General features: G+C 41.5%; 1 protein-coding gene across 1 annotated transcript in view; it reads right to left on the bottom strand.

The window, feature by feature from the left end:
- Positions 1-26,457, bottom strand: part of LOC126249725 (dual specificity protein phosphatase Mpk3) — a 183,358-nt gene extending 156,901 nt beyond the window's left edge. Inside the window, exon 1 of the mRNA XM_049951406.1 lies at positions 25,874-26,457. Within this exon, the coding sequence (XP_049807363.1) occupies positions 25,874-26,285 (412 nt within the window). The 5' untranslated portion in view covers positions 26,286-26,457. The remainder of the gene's footprint in view (positions 1-25,873) is intronic.
- Positions 26,458-27,107: the final 650 nt, after the last annotated feature.

Raw genomic sequence — 27,107 nt, forward strand, 5'->3', positions numbered from 1 at the left:
GAGCAGCCGCGCACCGGATGAGTGATGATAATACTGAGTTGGTACCTTGGTCTAAGGCCTTTCTGCCATTCGCAGGGAACATCTCCGACAAGATTGGTGATATTTTGCGAAAATATGTTGTGAAATTTTTTTTCCCCGCCTCCGTCTAAGGTTAGGCTAGTTCTGGGTTCCGTTAAGAGTGAACTTGGTTTGCGTAAGGCAGGTGCTGTCGTATTCGTTGCAGTTTTGGCGTGTCATATATTAGTCAGACTGTAAGGACTGTGGAGGACCGGATTACTGAGCATAAGAGTCACACACGCTTACCACAGCCGAGCAAATCGGCTATTGCAGAACGTTTCTCTTGGGGCTCGTCATCATATAGAATATAATACGTAGATTCTGGTATGCACTTACAGTTATTGGGGTAGTGTTGTTAAGGGAGCAGTTGAGCCGGATGGTGTGGCTTTGCGGTTCTAGGCACTTCAGTCTGGAACCGCGTGACTACTACGGTCGCAGGTTCGAATCCTGCTTCGGGCATGGATGTGTGAGATGGCCTTAGGTTAGGTTTAAGTAGTTCTAAGTTCTAGGGGACTGATGACCACAGATGTTAAGTCCCATAGTGTTCAGAGCCATTTGAAACATTTTTGGAGCAGTTGAGATTAAATTACGAAGTTTTAAACATAGAGAGTGGTTGTTGCTTGAATTCTGCGTGGAATCCTGCTCTCCCCTTTGTAAAAAAGAAAGAAAGAAACTGAGTTACAGAGTTGAAGGTACCTCGCCCGTTGATTAGTAATTATCTTTCTCTCTATAACTTCTGGCGTCGGGTATCTTTGGTTTTGTGTGTAGTAGGGCTAGCGAAGTGTTTATAGTGAGTGAGTGAGTGAGTGGTTTCAGGAATTGCCCTGCCAACTGAGGTTGTAAATCCACTTTCACAACGCTTACCTTTGTCTTGAAAATGACAGGGTGGTCACCTATTGAAATATCGTCGGTTGTCAGCTAAGATATTCATCAACATTCCTGTAAATTATTTGAACGTTGCATACGCCGGGAGAAAATCAGGTCTCACATTTACAGAACAGTGTGTGGTGCATGCTAGTCTGGAACATACTTCCAAAAAAAAGATACAACACACACACACACACACACACACACACACACACACACACACACACACACACACAGATGCCTACCACACAATCACTCACGCTACATCAGCATTATCAACTCACGTTATGGATACTGGTGTCCCATTCAAGGATAGAGCGAATGATCATATACTACGTAAGACAGACAACGGACACTAGACGGACGTGAATAAAGCAGAAATTTCCTTTCGTGGTACAGTACATGGTAACAAGCTGCTAAATGATAAAGTAGAATGTAGCAATATACATTTCTTGAAAAATATTCTCCAATGGGGAACGGCTGTTTAAGTAATATAAAGAGTTAACTAAAACATGTTTTTAACATTACTGTATAACCAGAAAACAGTAAATTATCATACTATTTAGTATGTGCCATAACAAACTTTCTTATATAAAAACGATTTTCTTTTCATTGTTCGTTCTATCTTCGGATTTGGAAGAAGTTTATTGTAGTAGTTAAGAGTCTCTGGAAAGTAAACATCTGAATGTGAAACTGGTAAGTTGTGGTGATATGTTTATTAGTCTCCTGGGTGTGCAAGATAAATTTTCAGCAAAAATACACAAATATATTAATGAAATGATTTAAACATACAGGTCACTTAAGGTATGCTCGAACAGAATTGATTATATCTGTACAGTATTAATCTTCGATACCTCTCATCTCACTGGCACTCACAGGAAATAATCCTTACTGCATTTCAGATTAATGTCTATGTAACTGTATTGGCCTGACGATGGTGGCATGCTACCAAAATGCGCCGTGCTAATAAATATTAGTAAGAAATGAATAAAGTAGTGCAAATTATTTTATAAATTTATGAACACAGTTGCTGACTTCAATCAATATACATAATACAGATAAATTCAAGGTAATAGGCGTTATGTTCTCAACGAAGGAAGCTGCAGGATGCTGTGTGTCTGTTCAGAGCGAGGTAAGAATTAGTTTCAAACACATACTAAACAAAATTTCTTTTTCCGTTCACATAAATGTGTAAAACGAGACCTGGTAGCCCTCTGTACAGTGAATAACGACTGATGATTAACAGTCCGCAATACAACGTGCACTGTCCTCAGAGTGACAGTTGTGTTCTCTGCAATGTACGTAGCAATGGCTTGACTTTCTTTTATGATATTTGCAACATTTCTTAGGATGTTGTTCCGAATCCTTGTAAGTGTTACACTGGTCCATTTGAGACAAATATGTGGCCGCAGTTTGAATCCTGCATGTAAACGAAGTACGGCATATGTTTTATCTATGTGCATATACTCTGTATTATGGAAACCCTATATACGACCTACGCCCAAGAAGAGACATATGAGCACACGTTGTTCGCACCTTTTTCAATTTTAAAGATTGCGGTGGATACCAAGACTAAGACTATGTACATCCCTGCGACACAACATACTTTGGCTTGCAGGGCACTAAAATATACACATTGTGTTTGAAGTTCACGTAGTTCTGGCACTGCGGCACTTTACAATTAACGCAAGAGATGGATAACTCCCCTGTTCAGTAGACGTCTTGGTTTGGTGTACAGTGAATTACACATATGATAAACAATGAACGAAGTGCACCTACGGTCAGAATGTTATATATGATGGTTGCCGTCAGCTGTCCTGGAGGTCTCGTCTCTAACTGCTGCAGAGAATACCCGCCAGTAAACTGGATGAGACACAGTTGTTATTGCGATGATAGCTTAATGGTACCCCGGTCTTGAATGGTTGACAAAGGCGGCAATCGTATGACCCATTCAGACGGTGTGAATCTCTTAACTGCTATGTAGGAAAAGGGAGGGGGAGAATGGAGGTAGTGACGTTAGCTGTACAGTGAAACGAATCAGGATCTCGAATGGGCTTGTTTCTATTCAGAAACTGAGAGATCAAGATCATTTTGGGATTCTGTTCTTGATCTTTTCGTAGTTCGCTAATAGTTCTGCTGAACACTGCGGATGGACACTTTTTCGTCCATTCCAGAACTCAGAACGTCCTTAGCTTACCAAACAAGAAGAAAACGTCGCCGGATCAGTGGGCTGCGTAAAGTGGCCTTCACGTAACTACATGCAGCAAACCCAAGGACCAGAAACACCGACTCCACGTCATAAATGTTTTTCAATTATGACACGGTAACCGCTCGGCAGAATGACGACAATACAAGGTTTCTGGTGCCTATGAACGGTTATCAAAAGAACCTCTACCTCAAAACATATACGATGCACTTACGCAATCACGGGTAAGTTCTCGTAGGACACCAAGGCACAAAGGTCGGCAAGCACCATTACAGCTCAGCCTTTGAGGCAAGCGAGTTTGTTATTTATGAAAACATCCTCCTCGTGCACTGACGCGAAACATGCTTGAGAAGGTGGTAACGCTCGTTTGATCTCTCCTTCTGTCGAGGTACACAGAGCAGAGTGATTCACGTCTTAGAAAAGTCTCAGGACAATTTCAGCGTGCTAAAACCTGCATTACAATGGTTTCTAGCATACGTGGACATCTTGTCATACTTCCACGTAAATGTAGTATATAAATGTTTGAATTTAAATTCTTGATGGTGTTTTGGCATATTCGCTGACATCGAGTGATACAAAGTTTGCGCTTTGAACAACTTACAGATAGATCAAACAATTGGCTAACATTTCCGAATTATTACATTAAGCGTTCTTCGTATGCTTAAGTAAATTCGTGTTACCACTTCACATAGATATGAGGAACAAAAATAATTCTGTCAGCGTTCAAAAATGTACAACAGGAATACAGAGTTGTTCAAAACGTGCGCCCTCGTGGCCAAAAAAGTATTGCCCACATTACAGACAACGCACGACATCTGGAATACTGCCGACACTTTTTCAACACCTCGAGAGAGCGCAAGCGTGTATTGCTGACTGTTAATACAGAATACTGTTGTTTGAACAACAGTCTTCTATCAAATGGTTCAAATGGCTCTGAGCACTATGGGACGTAGCATCTATGGTCATCAGTCCCCTAGAACTTAGAACTACTTAAACCTAACTAACCTAAGGACATCACACAACACCCAGTCATCACGAGGCAGAGAAAGTCTGTCTATCCTTTCGTGGTGTTTCTTTGATACCTCTATATTACTACAGGCAAATATCGAGATGCTTCCTTACACTAATTTTCAAAATTTCTTTTCCACAAGACAAAATCTACCAGGGCACATGACAATGATTGAGTCATTTATGACGAAGCCTGTATTTCATATTCCATGGTGTCATGGCGAAATTATGAGGCTAACGTTGGAAACTTTTCCAAATGGCTATAAATTTTTTCTTATATTCTGATCGGAGGCCGAATTCTCCAAGCAAGGCAGGTCTATCACTCAGCCCACTCACTCAGTATGCAATCCTGTATTCCTTCGTTCCACGAATGTATAGCATTATTATTTTCTAGATGTGTGCGCAAAACATCAACCTGCGCGAAACCTGTATTTTATTTTCCCGGCTCCGTGTACTTTCAAAAAAGAAGTATCCCACTTTTAGCTTAGCCCGAACCGGATTGCACATTTATACGATCTATGAGTAACTAAAAAAATATGCATCACACTCATTGTCGAACGGTAGCCTACAGTTTACTTTTTAAGGACATTAGGGTGTGCTCTGCAGTGATTTTACACCCTACTTATAGCAGTCCTTGCTCTGATATGACGCAAAAACGGGATGTGTCAGTCTTCTTACACAAGCTCATGCAATACATTTCCGTGGGTGCCAATACCGAGCGTCCTTAATACTCAATTGTAATTATCAGTGTATTTCATTTTAAATTATCTCAAGATATTATCTCACTGAAAGCTGGGTAACTCTTAAAAATGAATCAAGATGATAAGAACAAGCGAGTGAATGGGACTTTTCACCCCGCCTCTCGGCGGCGATAACGTGCCGCTTTAGAAACACACAGTTCTGAACCAGTCTCGTCTAACAATAAAGCCATTAGAAAGATTACTAATTACTCTCAAAGCCTTATTACAGGCTTTCGTGTAACAGTAAAAGTGCTAATAAAAGTCTACTTGTTTTATTTTTATTTCAAAATGGTACTTACTGACAAAAAACACGCCTCATTTACACGTCAGACCTGACAGGAAGTGCTGGCACTTCAGCTTAAGAAACCATTAATACAACAATGCCTACAATAACATTGAAAAAAGGTAATTTACGCAGAATATCCTCAATGTACTAAAACAGAGCACTGTATGTTTTTTACACTTCCGTTCGTGTGCGAAGTTGCGTGCGTGTTATGAGAATTCTACGCGAAACACTCCATCGAGTAAAAGGTTATCGATGCATGTAATTCCTAGGCAGGTGATTAAAGATAATGAGCACTACAGGCACAAATAGTCGATGGTGTATCAGCTATGTACAACTACGATCGCTTGGGATGGAAAGTGTCAAAATGTACGTCTTCGCAGAACTAGCTACTTCTTACCTTTTTTGTATTATGTTTAGTTTTATATCGGTTGAATCAAGAGGAAAAATCACCCTTTAGAGACTCTTAATACTTGGATGGTAATGCCATTATTACTGAAAAATGGTTCAAATGGCTCTGAGCACTATGGGACTCAACTGCTGAGGTCATAAGTCCCCTAGAACTTAGAACTACTTAAACCTAACTAACCTAAGGACAACACACACATCCATGCCCGAGGCAGGATTCGAACCTGCGACCGTAGCGGTCGCGCGGTTCTAGACTGTAGCGCCAGAACCGCTCGGCCACCAGCGGCCGGCTTATTACTGAGGTTCAAGTCGTATATTGAGGAAATAGATAAACCTTGAGTAAACTAGTGAGTTCATGTTGAAAACAGACAAGCTGCAGCTAATACAATGATGGACGACGCAAACCATTTCCATTTCTTCGATATAAACTGAACTATTTCTTCCCCTCATTCCATACCAAGCTTAAGAATGATTTGCCTCGCGTATCTCAACCACAACTAGCCTTTCATCACAAGTTTGTCGTTTTGTAGGTGGCAACTTTGGTTTTCGGAATTTTTCCTTTACAAGGCATTAAGCAGTATTCACACCAGCTTTTTGCTGAAGCGGCCGCAACAGCGACTTACGTCAATAAACATGGGAAGAAGAGGACTCCAGCCAGTGTGCGACAACAGTGCGTCAACTTGAGATGATAGTGTCAGCTCATTGAACGTCTTTTCCTACAACTCTCAGTTCCAACAATTCCTGGTCATTCGGAAAAAAAAAACACCAGAATAGAAGGAAAGGGTCCTTTGCGTCCATCCGTGGTTTTATACACGCTTTAATGGCTAACACATTTCGCTGTATCTGTATTTGATATATAGGAAACCATTACTCTGCATAATAAGAGAAAAAAGTTGATGTTGCCAGTTCTCCAAGATACTCTCTCTAGCAAACGATGAAGCCATGACTGGTCTTTAAGTATCTCACTTCTGTTTTTCCTGAAGATAATTCCATGTTTTGTCGGTTTAAAGAAGGAGTAATAACAGCAATATCACCACAAGTTGCCAATTTTCGTGTTTCGTATGTCTGAATATACTACCGTCATTTCACTTTCTTTGGAATTACGAGGAATGATGTGGCACAGCGGGCCGGAAATCAGTAGCCACACGCAAATACCGAAAATTTCACACACTACTCGATCTATAACTGAAGCTGAAGGACTGACCCTAGTCTGAGTCAGAGCCTGCAGGTAGTGGCATTCCTTCCGCCTGACTACACATATTGACTCCAGCCGATGTTATAATATAGGCGTAACGGTTAATGTGGTACCAGCGAGAAGTATCTTTGTATTTTACTTGGAGAGTGTATAATACACAATTCTTTACGTTTGATAACCCGGCAACACACTTAGGAATGGCGAGGCAGCGGAAGAATGAACAGTTAATACGAAACACACTTTTAAGAACACACGTTTTACTTTTATTACAAATTGTGCTTTTTGCAGTAACCACACAGTCTTTTCAAGTATGTGACTTTAAAGAAACTGGAGATCTCCAAGGCAGTCAGTCCGAAGGCGATAAAGAAGTGAACAACAAAGCTATTTGTAGTAGTTCTCACCCTGAGATTGCGCTATATCACAAAAAGAGTTAATTTTGGTTCATTGTCTAGTTATATCACTCGCATGTATGATACATTCAGTTTTGCACATAGATTACAGTAATATGAATGCTCGGTAGCATACAGCTTTCACATGTAAGGAAATTTCGTTTGAGATCAGTCCTGTGTACTGAAAGCTCCTTTCTGATAACGCGTTCCTGCTGATAACGAGAACGTAGGTCTGAAATTTACATGCTGGACTTTATCTGTATCTCAGCAACTGAAGTAATGCTTATTACCAAGGGCATCTTATTCCATTCATCGATACTAGTGAAAGTGGAGTTTCCATGGAAGGGGTCTGCTTTCCATGAGTTGTGTCACTCAGGTATCTCGCTAGAGCAACAGCCTTCTAAATATCTCTGTTTCCACTTGCAAACAGTTATTTTCGGATTACAGTAATGATGTTCAGAGTTCACACTAGATTACGTTTCAAAAAAGCGATATCTCAGTTGAATAATAATACGTCTGACAATGGCAAATAAAGAAAAAAATAAACCACCTGAGTCAACAAGGAGAGAAGAAAGATACTGTTCCTAGCAGCTTGCTATCGAGCGTGAAAAAACGCGGGAGCGAGAACTCTATGTGACGATTTTATTGGTAACGCCTTTCTCATTTCTGAAGGGATTCTCTTGGGAATATTCAGCACGATGATTATTATCTGAAGTGACATATCGTAATGTACGGGTGCTGTTGTATTTAACATCCCCCGGAAATGAAATGTTCGGAAAATTCACAAATTCCATTACCCAAAAACTTACGAATAATTTTGCTGTGCCCACACGTCATGTAATAAAACTTCCATAAATATACTGTAGTGGAAATTACTTTCAATGTGTTACAGATCTTTATTATGATTTCTTCCTTAGTACGTTTTCGTAATTAGTAATCATGTACATGAATGTGAAACTAGATATTATTTTTCACATTTAGATGATTGATACTCAATAAACCTCAGACAACACGGTTCTCGTACATCACCAACACTACGAACATTTTTATCAGGCAACTGATGAAAGACCGTCAGTGATTATCGACTATTACAAATCGACTTCAATTTGTTATTTTGACTGAAAATAAATTTTCTTTTAAAACTGCGAATATCCACCGTTTCACGGGAGTTCTTTCTTCACGTAAAACTTGCTAGTCTATAATTGACACACTGCATTTAATTCTTCAAGTAGTAGTCTTTGCAAAAAGAGTTAATCACCAGAAATTAATTGGTCATGTTTAATTACTCAGTCCTACGTGCTGCACCAGTATTCAAATCCGGTAATAGACTCACAGTGCTTCTAGTTCCACCTGTAAATTCACTACACTGGAATGCAAAGCACCGCTATGTTCCCTCTCCTTTTTTCACACCATTTCAAAGGTGACTAGCTTTATTTTCCTCCTTTGTCGACTACCTAATTAGCCAAGTCTAGCGCAAAAACCAAATACTGAGTGATTCGAAAACAATTTCGCAGCAAAAAAAATGTTCATGTATCAGCTTTGTCTCCCTAAAATCCTAAGTCAGACAATTGTTTGTAAATAAAAACTGAACAGTCTTTTCATAGTTTCGAATAAGAGAATTTACTTTATTTCATCCTGAAATTATGTGACAGTAAAATTCTTTTCCAAAAGAAAATCTGTGTGGAAGTGTTCTCTGCGCATTTCTCTGTGGAAAACCACGTCACTTGGTAGTATGAAACTTACGCTCCACCCTCCAATCGCTGTTACATTTAATTTCAACAGCAGTCACTGCTCCACGAAATTGCTTTTAAAATCGTTCCTACGAACGCAGGCAAGAATATCGATACACTCCATTGAGTTTATGTCTGGGATATTGACAAAATAATAACTGACACATGTTCGGAACGTACTGACTATGCGGACATTGATCACAGGTCTTGCCCTATTTATCGGTTTCCATATCGCAGCACAAAAAGGTGTAGAAGGAAGCCTAAGAGCTAATTATTTGAACAACATTCGACAAGAAAAGACCCGCCCAGTACAAATGAATGGCTCGTTATATTTGTTTATACTTACGCAAGATTTAGTGGCACGATACAGAAACTTAACTACTTGGTTTCTTTGACAATTTTCACTTAAATGCATGAGCAATCAACTGTATAGAAACTACGTAACCGATCCAAAAGTGTGAAATGCAAGTCAGCATTTCCCACGATAGTTAGTGGATCTACAATATTACGTCTAGTTGCGAACATTGTTCAGCTTAGCTCTTTAAAATCCGTATTGAAGCACAATATTTGTCTTCATCTAAAACTAGTGAATTTTATGTTCGTTCTCCTGGCATTTAAATCAATGAACCCAGAGAATGAAAAAGCTCACAAATGCCAGCATAGGCTCCATGGTACTTGGTCATAACCGGTTGAAAATTTTCAACTAACTGTTTTGAAGACAAGTTACAACGACTTGAGTCCGATGATGACTTTGTGGGGCGCTCAACATCGTGGTCATCAGCGTGCGCACAAGTTCCAATCTTTCCATTTCCAGTCTCGCCACTACCCAAATGATGATGATAACACGAACACCCGTTCCTGGGGCGGAGAAAATCTCTGACCCGGACTCAAGTACGAGTAAGCGTGCCCAAACAGATGATTTCGAGGCCGCCGTCTTTCAACTAGTACCAAGAAATTTTCTCAGATTTATTAAGATCAAGTCCAGCCACTTCCCCTTCATATCTCTGAAATCAGAATGTATAAACAGAATATGCAGTACTGAGAGAAACACACGATCATCATTTGTAACAACTAAGTTTACTTCTGTGCACCAATTTACTATCCGCTACAACTCAGTATCACAAATTCCTCACAGCCTTTCCCGTGACAAAAATCTTTCTCCAACGAATTTAGTAACTATATTTCAAAAATAAACTACGAATAGAGAGATGGGAGTACGGATTTTAGAATGTTTCTTCATCCAGAATAAGATTTACTTATGAGTATTATGGGCACACAATCTATAGAAAACAGTTTGCTTCTATTGAACCATGTAACATTCATTCAGGGCTGTATCTTTCTTAAAATCATAAGCGGTCAATTTAATGACCGTGAAACATATCGCGTTCGTCGTAGGATCACAACCGTGTGTAACACTGGAACCTTTAGCTTTCCCGAAACAGATGCATTACAAACATCAATCAATCCCATGGTCAGCTCGTAGCGAGTTTCTGCTCTCTCGAAGTACATTATACGAAGGATTCCTCTGAACTACTCAAACCGTTTTGCACAAGTAATTCTTGAGCGGGGTGCCAACATTAGGAGTCAAACACGAATATTTCGAAAACTAAGATCGACAGATGAGTGCAACAAACGGTATACTTACTGTGAAAGCTGTAAGAATTTTACACAGAAGTTATGGGAAAGTTTCGAAATACACTCCTGGAAATTGAAATAAGAACACCGTGAATTCATTGTCCCAGGAAGGGGAAACTTTATTGACACATTCCTGGGGTCAGATACATCACATGATCACACTGACAGAAGCACAGGCACATAGACACAGGCAACAGAGCATGCACAATGTCGGCACTAGTACAGTGTATATCCACCTTTCGCAGCAATGCAGGCTGCTATTCTCCCATGGAGACGATCGTAGAGATGCTGGATGTAGTCCTGTGGAACGGCTTGCCATGCCATTTCCACCTGGCGCCTCAGTTGGACCAGCGTTCGTGCTGGACGTGCAGACCGCGTGAGACGACGCTTCATCCAGTCCCAAACATGCTCAATGGGGGACAGATCCGGAGATCTTGCTGGCCAGGGTAGTTGACTTACACCTTCTAGAGCACGTTGGGTGGCACGGGATACATGCGGACGTGCATTGTCCTGTTGGAACAGCAAGTTCCCTTGCCGGTCTAGGAATGGTAGAACGATGGGTTCGATGACGGTTTGGATGTACCGTGCACTATTCAGTGTCCCCTCGACGATCACCAGTGGTGTACGGCCAGTGTAGGAGATCGCTCCCCACACCATGATGCCGGGTGTTGGCCCTGTGTGCCTCGGTCGTATGCAGTCCTGATTGTGGCGCTCACCTGCACGGCGCCAAACACGCATACGACCATCATTGGCACCAAGGCAGAAGCGACTCTCATCGCTGAAGACGACACGTCTCCATTCGTCCCTCCATTCACGCCTGTCGCGACACCACTGGAGGCGGGCTGCACGATGTTGGGGCGTGAGCGGAAGACGGCCTAACGGTGTGCGGGACCGTAGCCCAGCTTCATGGAGACGGTTGCGAATGGTCCTCGCCGATACCCCAGGAGCAACAGTGTCCCTAATTTGCTGGGAAGTGGCGGTGCGGTCCCCTACGGCACTGCGTAGGATCCTACGGTCTTGGCGTGCATCCGTGAGTCGCTGCGGTCCGGTCCCAGGTCGACGGGCACGCGCACCTTCCGCCGACCACTGGCGACAACATCGATGTACTGTGGAGACCTCACGCCCCACGTGTTGAGCAATTCGGCGGTACGTCCACCCGGCCTCCCGCATGCCCACTATACGCCCTCGCTCAAAGTCCGTCAACTGCACATACGGTTCACGTCCACGCTGTCGCGGCATGCTACCAGTGTTAAAGACTGCGATGGAGCTCCGTATGCCACGGCAAACTGGCTGACAGTGACGGCGGCGGTGCACAAATGCTGCGCAGCTAGCGCCATTCGACGGCCAACACCGCGGTTCCTGGTGTGTCCGCTGTGCCGTGCGTGTGATCATTGCTTGTACAGCCCTCTCGCAGTGTCCGGAGCAAGTATGGTGGGTCTGACACACCGGTGTCAATGTGTTCTTTTTTCCATTTCCAGGAGTGTAGTTCAGAAAGCTGCTAACAGATGGAGCTGTAATCGCTATATGTAGTGCCTTTAAATACTGCGCCGCAGTTCACAGCCATTAGCTCCACCATTAAAACGGAGGAGGAGATTAGCGTACCAAAGGAAGAGGTTGAAATCATGTATCCCATTGGCACAATGTGTTTTTCTGTTACTGAAATATCACTGGTTAGAACACAGTTTTACGACAAAAAGGCACAGTTTTCAAACACGGTTTAACGTAAAAAAAAAAAAAAAAAAAAAAAAAAAAAAAAAAAAAAAAAAGGACCGGAAGCGAAAACCATCCGCATGCTATTCCCCGAATTCCAAAGGCAGGCAGCATGGTTGATGATCTAGCAGCGAATGTTGGTCCCAGGCAAAATGCTACTACTCCTGAGAATGTCGCTACAGTTTCTGGCACTGTTCCGCTAAATTTAAGAAAATCCACAAGAAGAATTGCAGCAGAGACTGGTTTGAAGCGTTCCAGCTAAAACAAAATACTGAAACAGTGCCTCCACATGTTACCACTCAAAATCCAATGCCACCAGGCTATACCCGTACGGAAAGATTTAAGTGTTCGTTTTTACTGTGCGTTGTTCGAGAGTGGAACTGTTGAGAAGTAGCCCCTGGCTCAAACGTGATTAAATGAACCCTCTGCCACACACTTAACTGTGGATTGCACAGTAGCCTTGTAGATGCAAACTTGTGCGATATAGGGCTGACTTCGCTAACCAGACTTCCACAATGATTGATAATGAAGGATTTAATGTTCGCTGCATCTGGTTCACAGATAATGTACACTTCCACCTGAATGGAGTCTTCCATAAACGAAACTGACAATTATGGATTTCCCTATTTGAGTGGAGCGAAGCCAATATATTCTCCAGAAGTTCCTGTTTGGACAGCGGTATGCAGCAGTGGCACTACTGACCCTTTTGCACACGAGAAACAATCGCTGGTAAACGTTAGGCCTCAGTTGCAATTTTCGGACAATTCGTTGCTACAGAACTAGCGCTGGAGGATCGACGAACTACAGAGTGGTTCGTGTAAAATGGGGCCAGACCACATCGCACCATTTTCTTGATGAATACTTCGGGAATAGAGCAGTTGCGTTGGACTATTGCAAATTTATTGGAGCAGGGATGGATTTCCCTCGACATTCGCCCGATCTCATTCCTTGGGAGTACTTTTTGTTGGGCACATTGAAAGACATGTCTACCGGAACCATGCCACCACGCTGGCCGAGCTTGAATTGATCTCTCTGGCATATGCACCCATTTCCGATGAGACACTACAGGATGTCTTGGCAAATTTCATTGTTCGTTTGCGCCACGTCAGTACCATGAGTGGTCGACATTCCAAAAAGTCTGGTATGATTGCAAAGACTGCTTGCTGACGACGCGTTTAATTATAAATGCCGATACTGTACAATTTGCACAACGCTGTTAGGAGCTTTTGGAACTATTTCGAAGCTTCTGCATAACGTATGTATAAAATTCTTGCAACTTTCACAATAAATATACCTTTTGTTGTACCAGTCCAGCGATCTTTCTTTTCGATACATTTAATTATGAAATCAGGGACTCCTTCGGTGGACACCGTGAAATCATACGATTGAGACGGGTTCAAATTCTCGTTTGACCAGCTTGATTTTGGGTTACAACGGTAAATTTATAGTTGACTGCGAGGTTTATATCGGCCAAAAACGTCGAAACCCCACGCTCGCCACCGTTCACTTGCCCCAAATTTAAAGAAGTTACCACCAAAACTGACACGTTGTTCTACCTGCGATAATGTTAACACCAATGCGAGGCTAAACAGCTGGAAATATTGAAAATTAAGGATTTACTGGCCCTGTCTACAGCGTACATTTACCAGACTTAACATTTCTTATGTTGAACATATGCGAGGAAAATGGGTCATGTCCTGTTAAAAGCAATCAGCCCAGTTTAAAGGGTATAATGAAAAACTTGGGATGAGGAACTAAAGAGTAACTCGAAGCCTCCCGAATACGGGCCTGGTGTCGATCACAACTCTACTTTGCTCAGTAACAATGAAAGACACGACCAAGCAGAAAGTTACGCTAATGGACACGGTTGTGATGTACATCGCATGCCCTCCAATCCTTTATTAGGGACTACAACGAGAGTACGATCCTGCATTTACTGCATCGCAAAGCTTTACCACGAATTATGATTGTGTTACGAATCTATTCCAATCCGAGCAGCTACAGGGTATCAACCACGGACGCTCCCCAGGGCTTCAACCAACAAAGGATCAAGAATCCTGCCAAACGAAGAGGACAGCGTTGTACTGCAGTATTGTTTTATGGATGAGGAATAGGTGTTCACATTCCTAAGAGGAGGAGGAGGATATTGGTGTTTAACGTCCCGTCGACAACTACGTCATTTGAGACGGAGCACAAGCTCGGATTAGGGAAGGATGGGGAAGGAAGGCGACCGTGCCCTTTCAAAGGAACCATCCCGGCATTCGCCTGAAGTGATCTAGGGAAATCACGGAAAACCTAAATCAGGATGGCCGGACGCGGGATTGAACCGTCGTCCTCCCGAATGCGAGTCCAGTGTGCTAACCACTGCGCCACCTCGCTCGGTCACATTCCTAAGAACGAAAACGAGAACTATTCTCAATTCAGATGAAGTCTCTGGGCAGACCATATAGGCAGGCGCAAGGCATATTGGATTTATAACGCCAAAGGATACAACCAAGCCTATGGGTTCATAAATCGCTCTTATGTACCGACGTTACGCAGAAATTTGTGGTGTTTAAGATCATTTCTATTCTGTTTTTTGTGTACACAACAGCGCACAAACTGAGAATACGGATAACTAAATGGGTTAATTAACTTCATTTCTCAAAATCACGAGATACTATGTACATGTCAGAGCACCAAAACTAAGTAAGTTTTAATTTTCGCATCTACGATAAGAAATTACTTTGTGGTAAACTGTGCGCGTTTCTGAATTTAATGCTTTCCGAGAAAAAAATATGGCCTTTCTCCCCACGCTGCAGCCGCTGCTAAGTTTTCTGATTAACTGTTTTATGTACCTCTCTACCTGACCTACTCATTTATCTGAAAATGTGGTGGATTGAAGATATGTTAGAGACTAAAGTCGAATCACGGTATTACAACCTGAGCTCTGGTTCAGCTGGGAAAGGATAGAAAAAGACGAGGCAGCGGCCTACCAAACGGATTTACGAAACTGGAAACCTGAATCACGATGCCTGGACAGCGATTTGAAACAAGCATCTCCTGAATTCGAATCTAGTATCTCTCCTATATCTTTGAGAGTTTAAATCAAAAGATGAAGAAATTTCTCTGTGGCCAAACCAGCTCAAATATCTCTTCTTCAAACTTTTAGTTCCTTATTTTAGTTTACATGCTGTAAATATTGAAGCTGTCTAGACTGCTTTGACTTATGACATCAAAATAGTGGACATAAACCACTCGTCGAATCCAATACAGAGTGAAATACGCGTCGTAAAGATTATAGTTATTCTCATGGCATCACATTTGTTGGCTTAACCATCTCAGCTCACAGCCAAACATGTCTTTCAACATATTCTTGGCCTACGCTATACATCAATCTATCACTACATAGTTTCCCTTGCGGGGCAGCCAAAGCTGCACAAGTCCACTTTGTAAATTAAAGAAAGCGCACAGTAGTTGGCAAATCAGTAGTCTTTTATAGCATACGCTACTGGTTTCGGAAGAGGATAACCTCTGGTGGCTAAGTGATTATACATTTACACCAGATGGTGGAACTGGAATTGCTCCGGAACAGGTGGTATATGCAACAGTAGACTGTTGATTCAGCCACTGTTGTGCCGTTTCCTCATTTTACAAACGAATCTATCACTGCAACCTACATTTAAAATAACAGTACACATGCAAAATAAATATTGTCAGTGTTGTATCTCTGGTTGCGAACGTATGATGCTACATCGACATTACGTCACTTGTCAACACAGACGCCCGGTACCAGTAGATTGAATCCACCCTACTGCTGTGTTGGAGAGCGAGTGCTCATGTCGCCAAGGTAAATTGTATTGTCCGTCGTGTAACGTGACTGAGATGTAGCCAGAATACGAAGTCACCAACTAGCTATGGATCACTGGAGCCATCATCGATCCAAACGTACCTCTGCTCGGCGCGAACGTAAAATTCGCATAAGCACAATACCAACGCCATTGGACACTCTTGGAGAGAGGAAAAAAAAAAATCGCTTGAGTTGATGAGTGGCGATACAAATCAATGCACTCGGATGGCAAGGTCGGTCAGAGTACGCCGAAAATCACGTGAAGTGATGCTTCCCACATGCCAACAGGGCATCGTTTAGACAGGTGATGGTTTCTTGTTCGGGGGAAACGGCAGAGAAACACTGATTATATGCAACTGTTTGTACGCCTTCGGCGACCTGCATTTGTTCGGCACATTAAACACGCAACGAACCTGAATTCTGCGAGAATGGTTTAAGGAACCTTAGTTCACTTGACTTTAGTCCTATTCAGAATACCTTAGGCATCGTCGACAGTAATATAATAATCGTGGACGGAGCGCTGCCCGTTGTCCTGAGATGAAAGCTGCAGTTGACCGCTCATAGTAGACCAGGACAGCCCCGAAACGTTTTCATCTCGTGGATACACTACCACAACGCGTCACCATCACTATTATGACGAAAGTAAGTGTTGAAAGCAGTCAGGTATATATTAGTCACTCAGTTTCTAATGCGTCTAATGGTATCGAATCCTCAAGGCAAATTAACCGGCAGAGGGTGATTTGAAGAAAGACAGTTCTTGTATCAAGTTTTTCACTACTAACAAGAGCGCGCGCTGTGTGTGTGTGTGTGTGTGTGTGTGTGTGTGTGTGTGTGTGTGTGTGTGTGTGTCTGTCGAGGGTGGGGGGGGGGGGGGGGGCGTGGCGGCTCCCACAGGCTTCTGAGATGTCCAAATACGCAATGGACCCAGCACCTGCCAAGTGAAACCTCTGTGATATGGAGACTAGAAGTGCTCACAGAGCGTATTCATGTACTAACTGAGCTAACCACGTAATTCTTGCTGAAAGGATCACTCCTCACACAGCAGTACTGTCACATCTTCCTCACAGGATAATGATCCTCGAAGAGAGGAAAAAAAAGTACCACGTCTGGCAGTTTCTGATACATTTAAGAGGGGGAAAGGTTCAGTAGAACTAATTGTAAGCACACGACAAGCACAATGTCGCTTTTTTTCGTAACACCATTTTTAAATACAAGGCTTTAAAACATCTCTAAATAAGATGCGACCCTTAAGTTGTCTGGTGACAAATAAAGGTGGGAGAAACATTAAATACACCTTCGTGATGGATGGATGGATATGGTGTTATGGGCTCAATACACCTTCGTGAGGATGAACGTAACCGATCATGGTAGCTGTTAACACCATGCAGCTGCTCGTACGCACAAGGTAACCAACAACTTGATAGACAGCTTTGCAGGGAACAAATATGAATGGGCTGCTCGCCAAGCCGCACTGCATACAGCATGCTGACTCAATGTTTGCATCCCTTTTGACAGGAAATGCTCTAGGAGTGACAACGACCGGGTAGGAAATGACGATACTGACTGAATACTTCAGGGCTCTGTTGCACGTAATTAAGCTTGTGAACTGGTCGTGTTTATCCCCAGATCTGGTACTTCGTAACACGACCGTGTGTAACACCCAACTACATGTGTACTCGCAACTTGCCCACAGAGTTACCAAACTAAACAATGATACTGACCGTAGAAACCGAGCTACGACTGTAACTTCTTATTTAGGGAGAATAAACTGGTTACGTGCAACATATGAAGATGGGTTAGTACTGTTCGAAGAGGTATTTAAAAAAAAAAAAAAAACATTAAATGGTATACAGTAGGGTTATTACAAGTTCGATGAAAAATAAATGAAGACATAAAAAGTTGATGTCTGTGGTGTAAGTCCACCACCGGACTATCTGCCTGACTGTAGCCGCTCTATCCTCTGCGGCATTAGCGGGGGAGGGGGGGGGGGGAGGAGGGGGTTACGTGCTCCAGCATCCTCTTACCCCCTAGAAAGATCTAGGTACCCATTTTGACAGCAAGCTGAGTGGACCTGGGGCCGTCCGGAAGGGAGTGAAACGAGGAAAAATCCCGTCCCTACCCGGGATCGAGTGCGGGACCTCCAGGGCGATGTCTAGCCTTTACCCTCTAGATCATCACGACGACTAAATCAAGACAAAACGGAATTAAAACCAGGATATTGCTTGATTACTGTGGAAGAAAATTAAGTTTAGGTTTTAACATGAAACTTTACTAATATTATTTCAGATTTGAAGGAACCTCAGAATATCAAGACCCAACCTCAAAATAAACAAAACCTGTTTGCAAGTCTAATAAAGTCTCTGCAAATCTAAGAATTTTTAGCATATTGCAGCCCCCATCAGCAACTGTGATAGACTAATATACTGAAACATCCGCCTCAGTTGCGAAACTGAGGCGGATTTTTCAATATATTATTTCTCTGCAAATCCATGCTCACATTAAGGTGAGGAGCTAAAATACCTTTAATACAACAAGCTGATAATCACGACATATTCCACAAGATCGCAACTGGAGATTTCAGTTGGAAGTAAGACATAAGATGCTGAATTAAACAAAACTATCCAGAACCGCCTTTGATAGGACGTCAGAAGATATGACAAAACCAAAACTTGCATTGGGTAGACACCACATTTCCATCAGTTAAGACACTAGAAGTCATAGAAAAATTTAAAGAAAAGTACTTGAGTATTTCTTTGAACGCTTGTACACTTATAGTTCAAGACAGAAAACAGAAACACAGGTAGTTATTAATAACAACAAAGCATGAGGTGTATAAAGGCATTTGAGGTATCCAGAAAGGGCAGATGATACTGTTTGGAGAAAAAAGAAAAGAAAAAAAAACAACGGTTAGGCTAATGCTGCAATTGTTTTACTTTGCATGAAACAAGGCAAACAAGATGTTAAATAGTATAGGCTTCTCAGGCTGCTCCTTATAAGGTAAGAGACATTCTCTGAAAGTATCAACATTGTTTTTAAATCATGCGAAGTAAAAAACATGCTTTACAAGTGAAACTTCCTGGCAGATTAAAACTGTGTGCCCGACCGAGACTCGAACTGGGGACCTTTGCCTTTCGCGGGCAAGTGCTCTACCATCTGAGCTACCGAAGCACGACTCACGCCCGGTACTCACAGCTTTACTTCTGCCAGTATCTCGTCTCCTACCTTCCAAACTTTACAGAAGCTCTCGCACGCCCGGTACTCACAGCTTTACTTCTGCCAGTATCTCGTCTCCTACCTTCCAAACTTTACAGAAGCTCTCGCAGGAGAGCTTCTGTAAAGTTTGGAAGGTAGGAGACGAGATACTGGCCGAAGTAAAGCTGTGAGTACCGGGCGTGAGTCGTGCTTCGGTAGCTCAGATGGTAGAGCACTTGCCCGCGAAAGGCAAAGGTCCCGAGTTCGAGTCTCGGTCGCGCACACAGTTTTAATCTGCCAGGAAGTTTCATATCAGCGCACACTCCGCTGCAGAGTGAAAATCTCATTCTGGTATGCTTTACAAGTGATTATAGCACAAAGCACCGATTGTAAGCCATGGAAGATATTTCAGAATGGATTAGTGAATATGAATTACTACTTTGCCCGTGATGCATGGATTTTAACAAAGCTTTTGACTCATTCTCAACACATTCTGTACCAACAGCTCTCGGAAAAACAAGAAATGATGCAACCTATGTAGGTATACTGTAAACTATGAATGTCACTGCTTCTATTAGACAATGAGACTAGCGGGAGAGCTAAAAGAGATGTCAACAACAAATGGAAGAGCTTGTGGGAGAAAGTTTGAAACAGACCAGAGAAACAATAATAATGAAACAAAAGTAATGCACAATCAACACCCTGCAAATAAAACTCCACAAATGCATGACAAAATCATAGAACCAACTGAAGAGATTTTGAAGAAATTCATACCACCATGTGCTCCTATTAGTGAATCATGCAGTATTGATAAATAGTTTCGGAAAGAAGTACCATTTGCAAGTCAACGCAAAAAAAAAAAAATCCATTATAACAACAGCTTCTTGGTAGTATAGGTTAACACACACATCATCATATCCAAGTTAGCAATTATCTTGGTCTCTAAACATTGCACCAAAACCTGTACTGCGATTGTATGTTCTTCACATCAAATAAAAACACAAGCCCGTCATAGTTGTAAGGCACACATCAATACCTTACAATTGTAACAGACCTATATTGCTATGTGACGTGGAGGGCATGTGACAGCAGTACAGGTTTTGATGTAAATTTTCTAGACCAAGATAGCTGCTAATTTGGATATGACCTTTTATGTGTTAACCTATTCTACGAAGAGGTTTTGGTTATAATGTATTTTTACATCAACTTGAATATGGTACTTTCTACCAAAACCATTTGCCAATTAATTATTCACTGAAAGTAGCTTATGGTAGTAATACGAATTTCTTCAAATGTATTAGGGTTGAGGAACAAATCTTACAAAAAAAAAAATGTTTTCAGCAGCTTTCGTAATTACAGAAATTTAAGACAAATACACAGAAAAAAAGGAAAGAGTAAAGTGTGTGTCAGTACATTGTGTAAAGCTAACAAAGTTTTCAAAGCTAAGCTTCTGAAGTGTCTGAAAATCAAAGTTCGCAATCAGTTTGTATTACTAATTTCGATTTATGGTGGAAAGGTTTTTTTAATAAGGATACTATTCAAAACAGAGTGGTCAGTGAGAAAGGGAGAGATGGCTGGTTGGTTGTTCGATTTGGAGAGAAGGGACCAAACAGTGAGGTCATTGGTCCCATTGGATTATGGAAGGGTGGGGAAGGAAGTCGGCCGTGCCCTTTCAAAGGAACCATCCTGGCATTTGCCTGAAGTGATTTAGGAAAATCACGGGAAACCTAAATCAGGATGGTTGGATGCTGGTTTGAACCATCATCCTCTTGAATGTGAGTCCAGCATGCTAACCACTGTGCCATCTAGCACGGTGAAAGGGAAAGATGTATTTCCATAATTAGCAGAAAGAGGAAAATAAGCAAGGGTATCTTGGAACAGTATGAAGTGGAAGACATAATTATTGCTGTAAAGAGGATTAAATAGGGGTGAGTAGACTATATAGCTAAAGAAACAGATGGTAGTGGAACCAAGGAAGTACCTCGTTGAAAGTCTGGAGGTGGCGTATTATCTAGAAGCACTTTTTGAACAGCTGCCTACAGTAACTGGAAAATAATTTTCTATGAACATGGTCCACAGTAGCCAATTTCTCATAGAAGTCCACACCACCAGTGACTGTTGTACAAAAATAAACTGAAAATCGACAGTTACAAACAGCATGGAGTCACTGAAGGATATAAATGGAAAACAGTATATACTTTCAACACAGAATAAGTGCTGGACTAACTATGATATTTATACATTACAAGTGTGTGTGGTATCTGTTCTGTCTGACGAGGTGTAAGGTTGACTGCTGTTGGCAAATGAGGTAAAGGGACAGGGATGCTACTTAGTAGTGTGCGACAAGTTGAGAATTTGTGTTGGACAGAAAGCGTGCTCTGATAGCCAAAGCAGTTAAGGCAACTGCTCAGGTAAAGTGGGAAATCCGGGTTCGAGTCCCAGTCCGACACTAATTTTTAAGTTTCGCTATTGAATTATTTTAATCATTAATTGCGGCTGACGTCAGTATCTTCCTCGAAATATCATACATTGACAACACAACAGAAAGCTTTGACCACTGCTTACATCATGTGCACTTACACATGCTGATGGTTATCGCTGGCTGGTTAAAACTGGTTCAAATGGCTCTGAGCACTATGCAACTTAATTCTGATGTCATCAGTCGCCTAGAACTTAGAAGTAATTAAACCTAACTAACCTAAGGACATCACACACACCCACGCCTGACGCAGGATTAGAACCTGCGACCATAGTGGTCGCTCGGCTCCAGACTGTAGCGCCTAGAACCGCACGGCCACTCCGGCCGGCTGGTTAAAACTGGTACCCGCATTTGGAAATGTTATTGTTATTACAGGAAAATAAAAAGATTTTGATGATAACTGGCCTTACATTAGTAAGTGCTGTACCAGTTATCAGCTATACTGAAGTCTCTAAATGCTTCAATTCATTTGTTGTATTTTTACAGTATCCCACTTCCCGCACCTTGCTTTCTCTATTACACATCTTTTGACACACCAGCAGCTTTCTTCCTACCAGTCCATCTATGGGGAGACCATACAGAATCCATATGTACTTTGACACCACCCAAATTAATCTACTAACGCTTGCCACAGTTATTTATGTAACGAAGATGAATATTGTTTAACAGTGTAAGGGAACAAGTAATCTTGCATCGCAAAGTAAAAATTAAAAAAGTAAATGCTCCCTGAAGTGACTCAAAATTGTCATTTCAGACAGATGCCATAAGTGATGCAATAATGCTCAATAATATTTTTTTATTAATCATACAAAATGGAGATCTGACAGCAGTGACGTTCAGTTATAAGAATGCGGGAAGCACAGTGTCACGAAGAGAGAGATGCATTGGCAAGATAGGTGACAAATATAGAACATACTGACTGACATCGAAATGAAACATACAGGAAGTCTATTCTCACCACTTACATCATACACTGACATTTCAGTTACAGCAGTATAAGAAGTAGGCAAGAAGTTTGTAGATTGGAGTTTAGGGAGCTCAACTTAAAGGATATTAGCCCCATACAAATTTCTTATAGGCACAGAAGTATGAAACCAGGCAACATGGATGTATGATGGAGAGTAAGAGATGGAAATATGAAGACCTCAACATCAGTGCATTGTGTGAGCAGTACTCAACTTTTTACTCTCTCTCAGCTGGTCAGACTGGGAGAAGTGTCGTGCAGAGGGGGCAGGTGAGGATGAGGTAGACAAACGTACTTCCTCTTAATGGCAAACATGAAACTAATAAACAGTCTGCTTAAAAAAAAAAAAAAAAAAAAAAAAAAAAAAAAAAAAAAAAAAAAAAAAAGAGGATATTTCAAGTACAATAACATGGAATGAACACCATGATTTCATTAACCCTCATGTTGCATGTGAAGCCGCTTGTGTAAGTACGACACAAAAACCAACAATGGTATATGTTCACGAAGATATGCAGATTCAATCACTCGTACGAGACAGTTTCAACATTGAGTGTGATTACTCAAGTAAATCCAACAAACCAAATTTTATGAAGTATCACAGGTTCAGTGTGAAATAAAAGACCATAGCACATATTTACATTCATCAAAGTGCATCGCATGGAATGTGCTTAATGGCCAAAAGCCAATCATCTAAAATTCAGGCATATTACAAATGTAATATGGTGATTAACAATAAATGGAAAATTATAACTCGTCAGCCTAATCCAGTAGACCATGGAAAACATAATCCTCCCAGAGATCTCAGGGAAATGAAACTGTAGTTGTTCTTCATCCAGAATCACTACATCTGTTGTACACAGTAGTTAGGTGTTCACTTCAAGCCACACTATGTTGTGCCAAACAGTTTCTGCCCTGTATTAACACTGACTGTTGCTGGGATTCTTGTGTTCGAGAGTCAGTTAATCAGCTGTCAATGTTACCTGCTATCACAATTCAATTATCGTCAAGATATATCACAGACTGGGCTACAATGGCCTCTCATTGTTTTACAAAAAAAACATTTGTTTTAAAAAAGTAAACTGACAAACATGACTAACGTTGCTCAGAAATAGTTTTCAAAGAGATGCCAATAGAAAACTTATAATGCTAACAACACACAACAGCAGCATGTTGTACAATGTTACTAATATTATGAAGATGTGGCAATGGAGTTGATAACAGAATCCTGTAAGAGCACAACAGAACACTTGCTGCTTACAACAAAATCTTAAAAATACAGGATTGTCATAACACAAACAAAACAGTATATTCCAATACTTATAATTTCATGAAGGGAGGGGAAAGTCACACATTACAAGTTTCAGCAAAGCATAATGAAATTGAAATCAGCTGTATTTGATTACACTTTACTTTAGTTAGATGAATAATAAAATATCAAAATATGAGGTAAAAAAGATAGTTAAGTGTCAAACTGGGGAACAGACCACTTAAAACAATGATTTACGTCACGAAGCTCACAGAATCCAGGAAAGTGTGTAGCCTATAACCAAACCACGCAACACAGTGTGACAACAATGTAAACAAAACCAACTAAATAAAAAAAATCTATATAAAAAAAGACCCACAACTCTGCTGGACATCTTATACACTTCCACTGTTGGGAAAGCGTATCTGCAATGAACTCCTGAAAATCGACTTTGTATGTGGATCAATTTGTGCGTAACATGCTGTGTTCTACCCCATCACATAATTTTCAGTGCAGTCACAAATATAGATTTATTTTTGTGTACACAGATGAAATCAAATCACATGATAAATTATGGGGACCATGGAAGTTATTGTATAAGATCTTAAAATTATACCAGAAAGCCGGCCGCAGTGGTCTAGCGGTTCTAGGCGCTCAGTCCGGAACCGCGCGACTGCTACGGTCGCAGGTTCGAATCCTGCCTCGGGCATGGATGTATGTGATGTCTTTAGGTTAGTTAGGTTTAACTAGTTCTAAGTTCTAGGGGACTAATGACCTCAGATGTTTAGTCCCATAGTGCTCAGAGCCATTTGAACCATTTTTATACCAGAAAAATTTCCATCACTATCAAAATTAGCTGCATACAATGTCTGTATCGGATAAAAATACAACATTATGCTACTTCATTCTGCTGCTTCCACCAATCTAAGGGATGTGGCTAGTGAACTTGCAACATACTAAGAAATAAACAATGAAATAAACATCTGAGTAGTCAGACATAGCTGTGAACAAAAGTACACAACTAAAAACATCAAGATTACACAAATAACTGAATATCAGAGTGTAGAGTACACAAGCATTTCTATTATAGAAAGAAAGAAAAATCATCTTTGTTTTTCCACATAAGATAAATGAAACCACACTGTTATTGTGTTTACAAACCTTTATGTTTTGCTTGTTAGTTGCAATACATGATTGGAATATCAGGAGAACAGGGTTCCTGTCCCAAAAGGTTTTACACTTTATTTTTTAAGCTACATCTTTGTATAAACTAACAACTTTAATTCACCTTCACTCTCTTGGAGGCTGCACATGCATACTGTTTACAACATTCACCTTATTGATTTCTCTGTATCCATAATGATACATGCGTCACCCCCCCCCCCTTTTAGGAGAAAAAAAATGTCCGCAGGTATGCCAAATCGAATGATATTATTGGGCTATTTCAGTGTTAACACAAGGCATGCTGAACTCACTAAATAGTGCGTTGCACAGGAAAACATGTAGTATTGTGAGAAAACATACACAATGTCACGGCTATATTTCTGTCATCGTGTATCAAATACATATGTTACGTTATTTAAATAAGTAAACAGCACACAAATTAAGAATTTTGACACGTATCGGTTTTAGCAACAGTATTTTGAAAACTTCACAGATCAAATTAGTAATGGCCCTCCGCAGAGAAATGAAACTAAGTTAAACGAGTCCCAAAAACTAGTACAGTACTTCAAAGCTTCATAACACATCGTGTACAAACAAGCGTGCACATTCTTTCCTGTTAAACACTTTGACGGGCAAAGTCTTTAAAACAGAAACAAAGAACTAACCGTGCCCAGCACACCCGCCGCCTCCTCCTCCCCACCCTTGATGAATACAAGTGAGGCAGTTATGTGTTAATTGGACAAACAAAGAAACAAATAGTATATTACTCACCTTCCAAGCACACGACTTGGCAGCCATCTTGTGTCAAACGTTTAGCAAGTACATGTAGAGTATCACTTGCTGTGAAAGTGGCTTGTTGGCTTCTCTGTTGCTGTTCTGTGACTACGAAATCGCCATACAAAACAAATAAATTCTCTTTATAGGCGTTAGCAATTTTCGCTTTTAAATCACGGCATTTAATCGTTGATAACAAATCAATTTTACCCGCCGCCAATCTCCTTAACATTATACTAGGAATACTGAAATTTAGAGCATGCCTTATATGAGATTCGCCGTATTCGTTTGAACTGCGGCAATCTAATATTACAAGCCGAGATGGATCTGACCGGAGTTCTTGTAGCAGCCACTCCTTGCTAACACACAGCTCCATAACAGTTACACGATCGCTATCTTCGGAAGGCATATCATAAACAAACGCTGCCGTACTGTCACTATACACACAACACGCACCGTACAGCCGCGATCGACGGGCCTCGAATTGCTTGTTCCTTGCCTCTCCGCTCGGAAGCTGCCTCTCAACTGACGCAGCGAACTCTACACGCTCCCTGCTGACATCCTGCACCGCAGCCACATCTCATCTGCGCTCTGTAGCTTCTGTGCTCTCATATTCTTCTCACCTACGCGTTTGGAAGATTCCAATAACTGTTCCCACCTTTACATTCATTTCGTAGCAGCACCCCACCTTTACGTCCCCGTTCATATTGCCCTTTATACGCCGGTGCTCTAAGGTCACGTGGATGCAGCGGTTCAGCCAATGAGAGCGTGTTACGTCACTTCATTGACTGAGATCCATAGGATATGATTGTACGCTGCACTTGTGGTGGGGAGGTGGCTGTGGAAGGGATGGAGGGGAAAGAGGGGAACGCAGATGAACCAAGAGCGTGGGAGGCGCGGCGCAGCGCGGCGTGGTGCGGTGCGGCGCGGCGCGGGGTTAGTGAATGGGAGTTGTTACATAGCAATTCTTTGGCAGTCAAGAAAGTATACTAATAAAAACGTCTTTAAAACAAAAGTCTTTAGTGAAGCAGTAGAATGTTCATATCTTAGGTATAAATAGTAGGCAGCTCTTGTGTTTGAGACCAAGGTGGTGCAGTGGTTAACGCACTGGATTCGCAGTCGGTAGGAGCGGTGTTCGAATCTCGTTCTGCTATATCGATTAAGATTTTCTTGGTTTCCCTAAATCCTTTCGAAGGAACTAAGTTAGTACCTTTTCCTAGTTTGAGGCTGT

Source organism: Schistocerca nitens, chromosome 3 (genome assembly GCF_023898315.1).
Source record: "Schistocerca nitens isolate TAMUIC-IGC-003100 chromosome 3, iqSchNite1.1, whole genome shotgun sequence".
NCBI lineage: Eukaryota > Metazoa > Arthropoda > Insecta > Orthoptera > Acrididae > Schistocerca > Schistocerca nitens.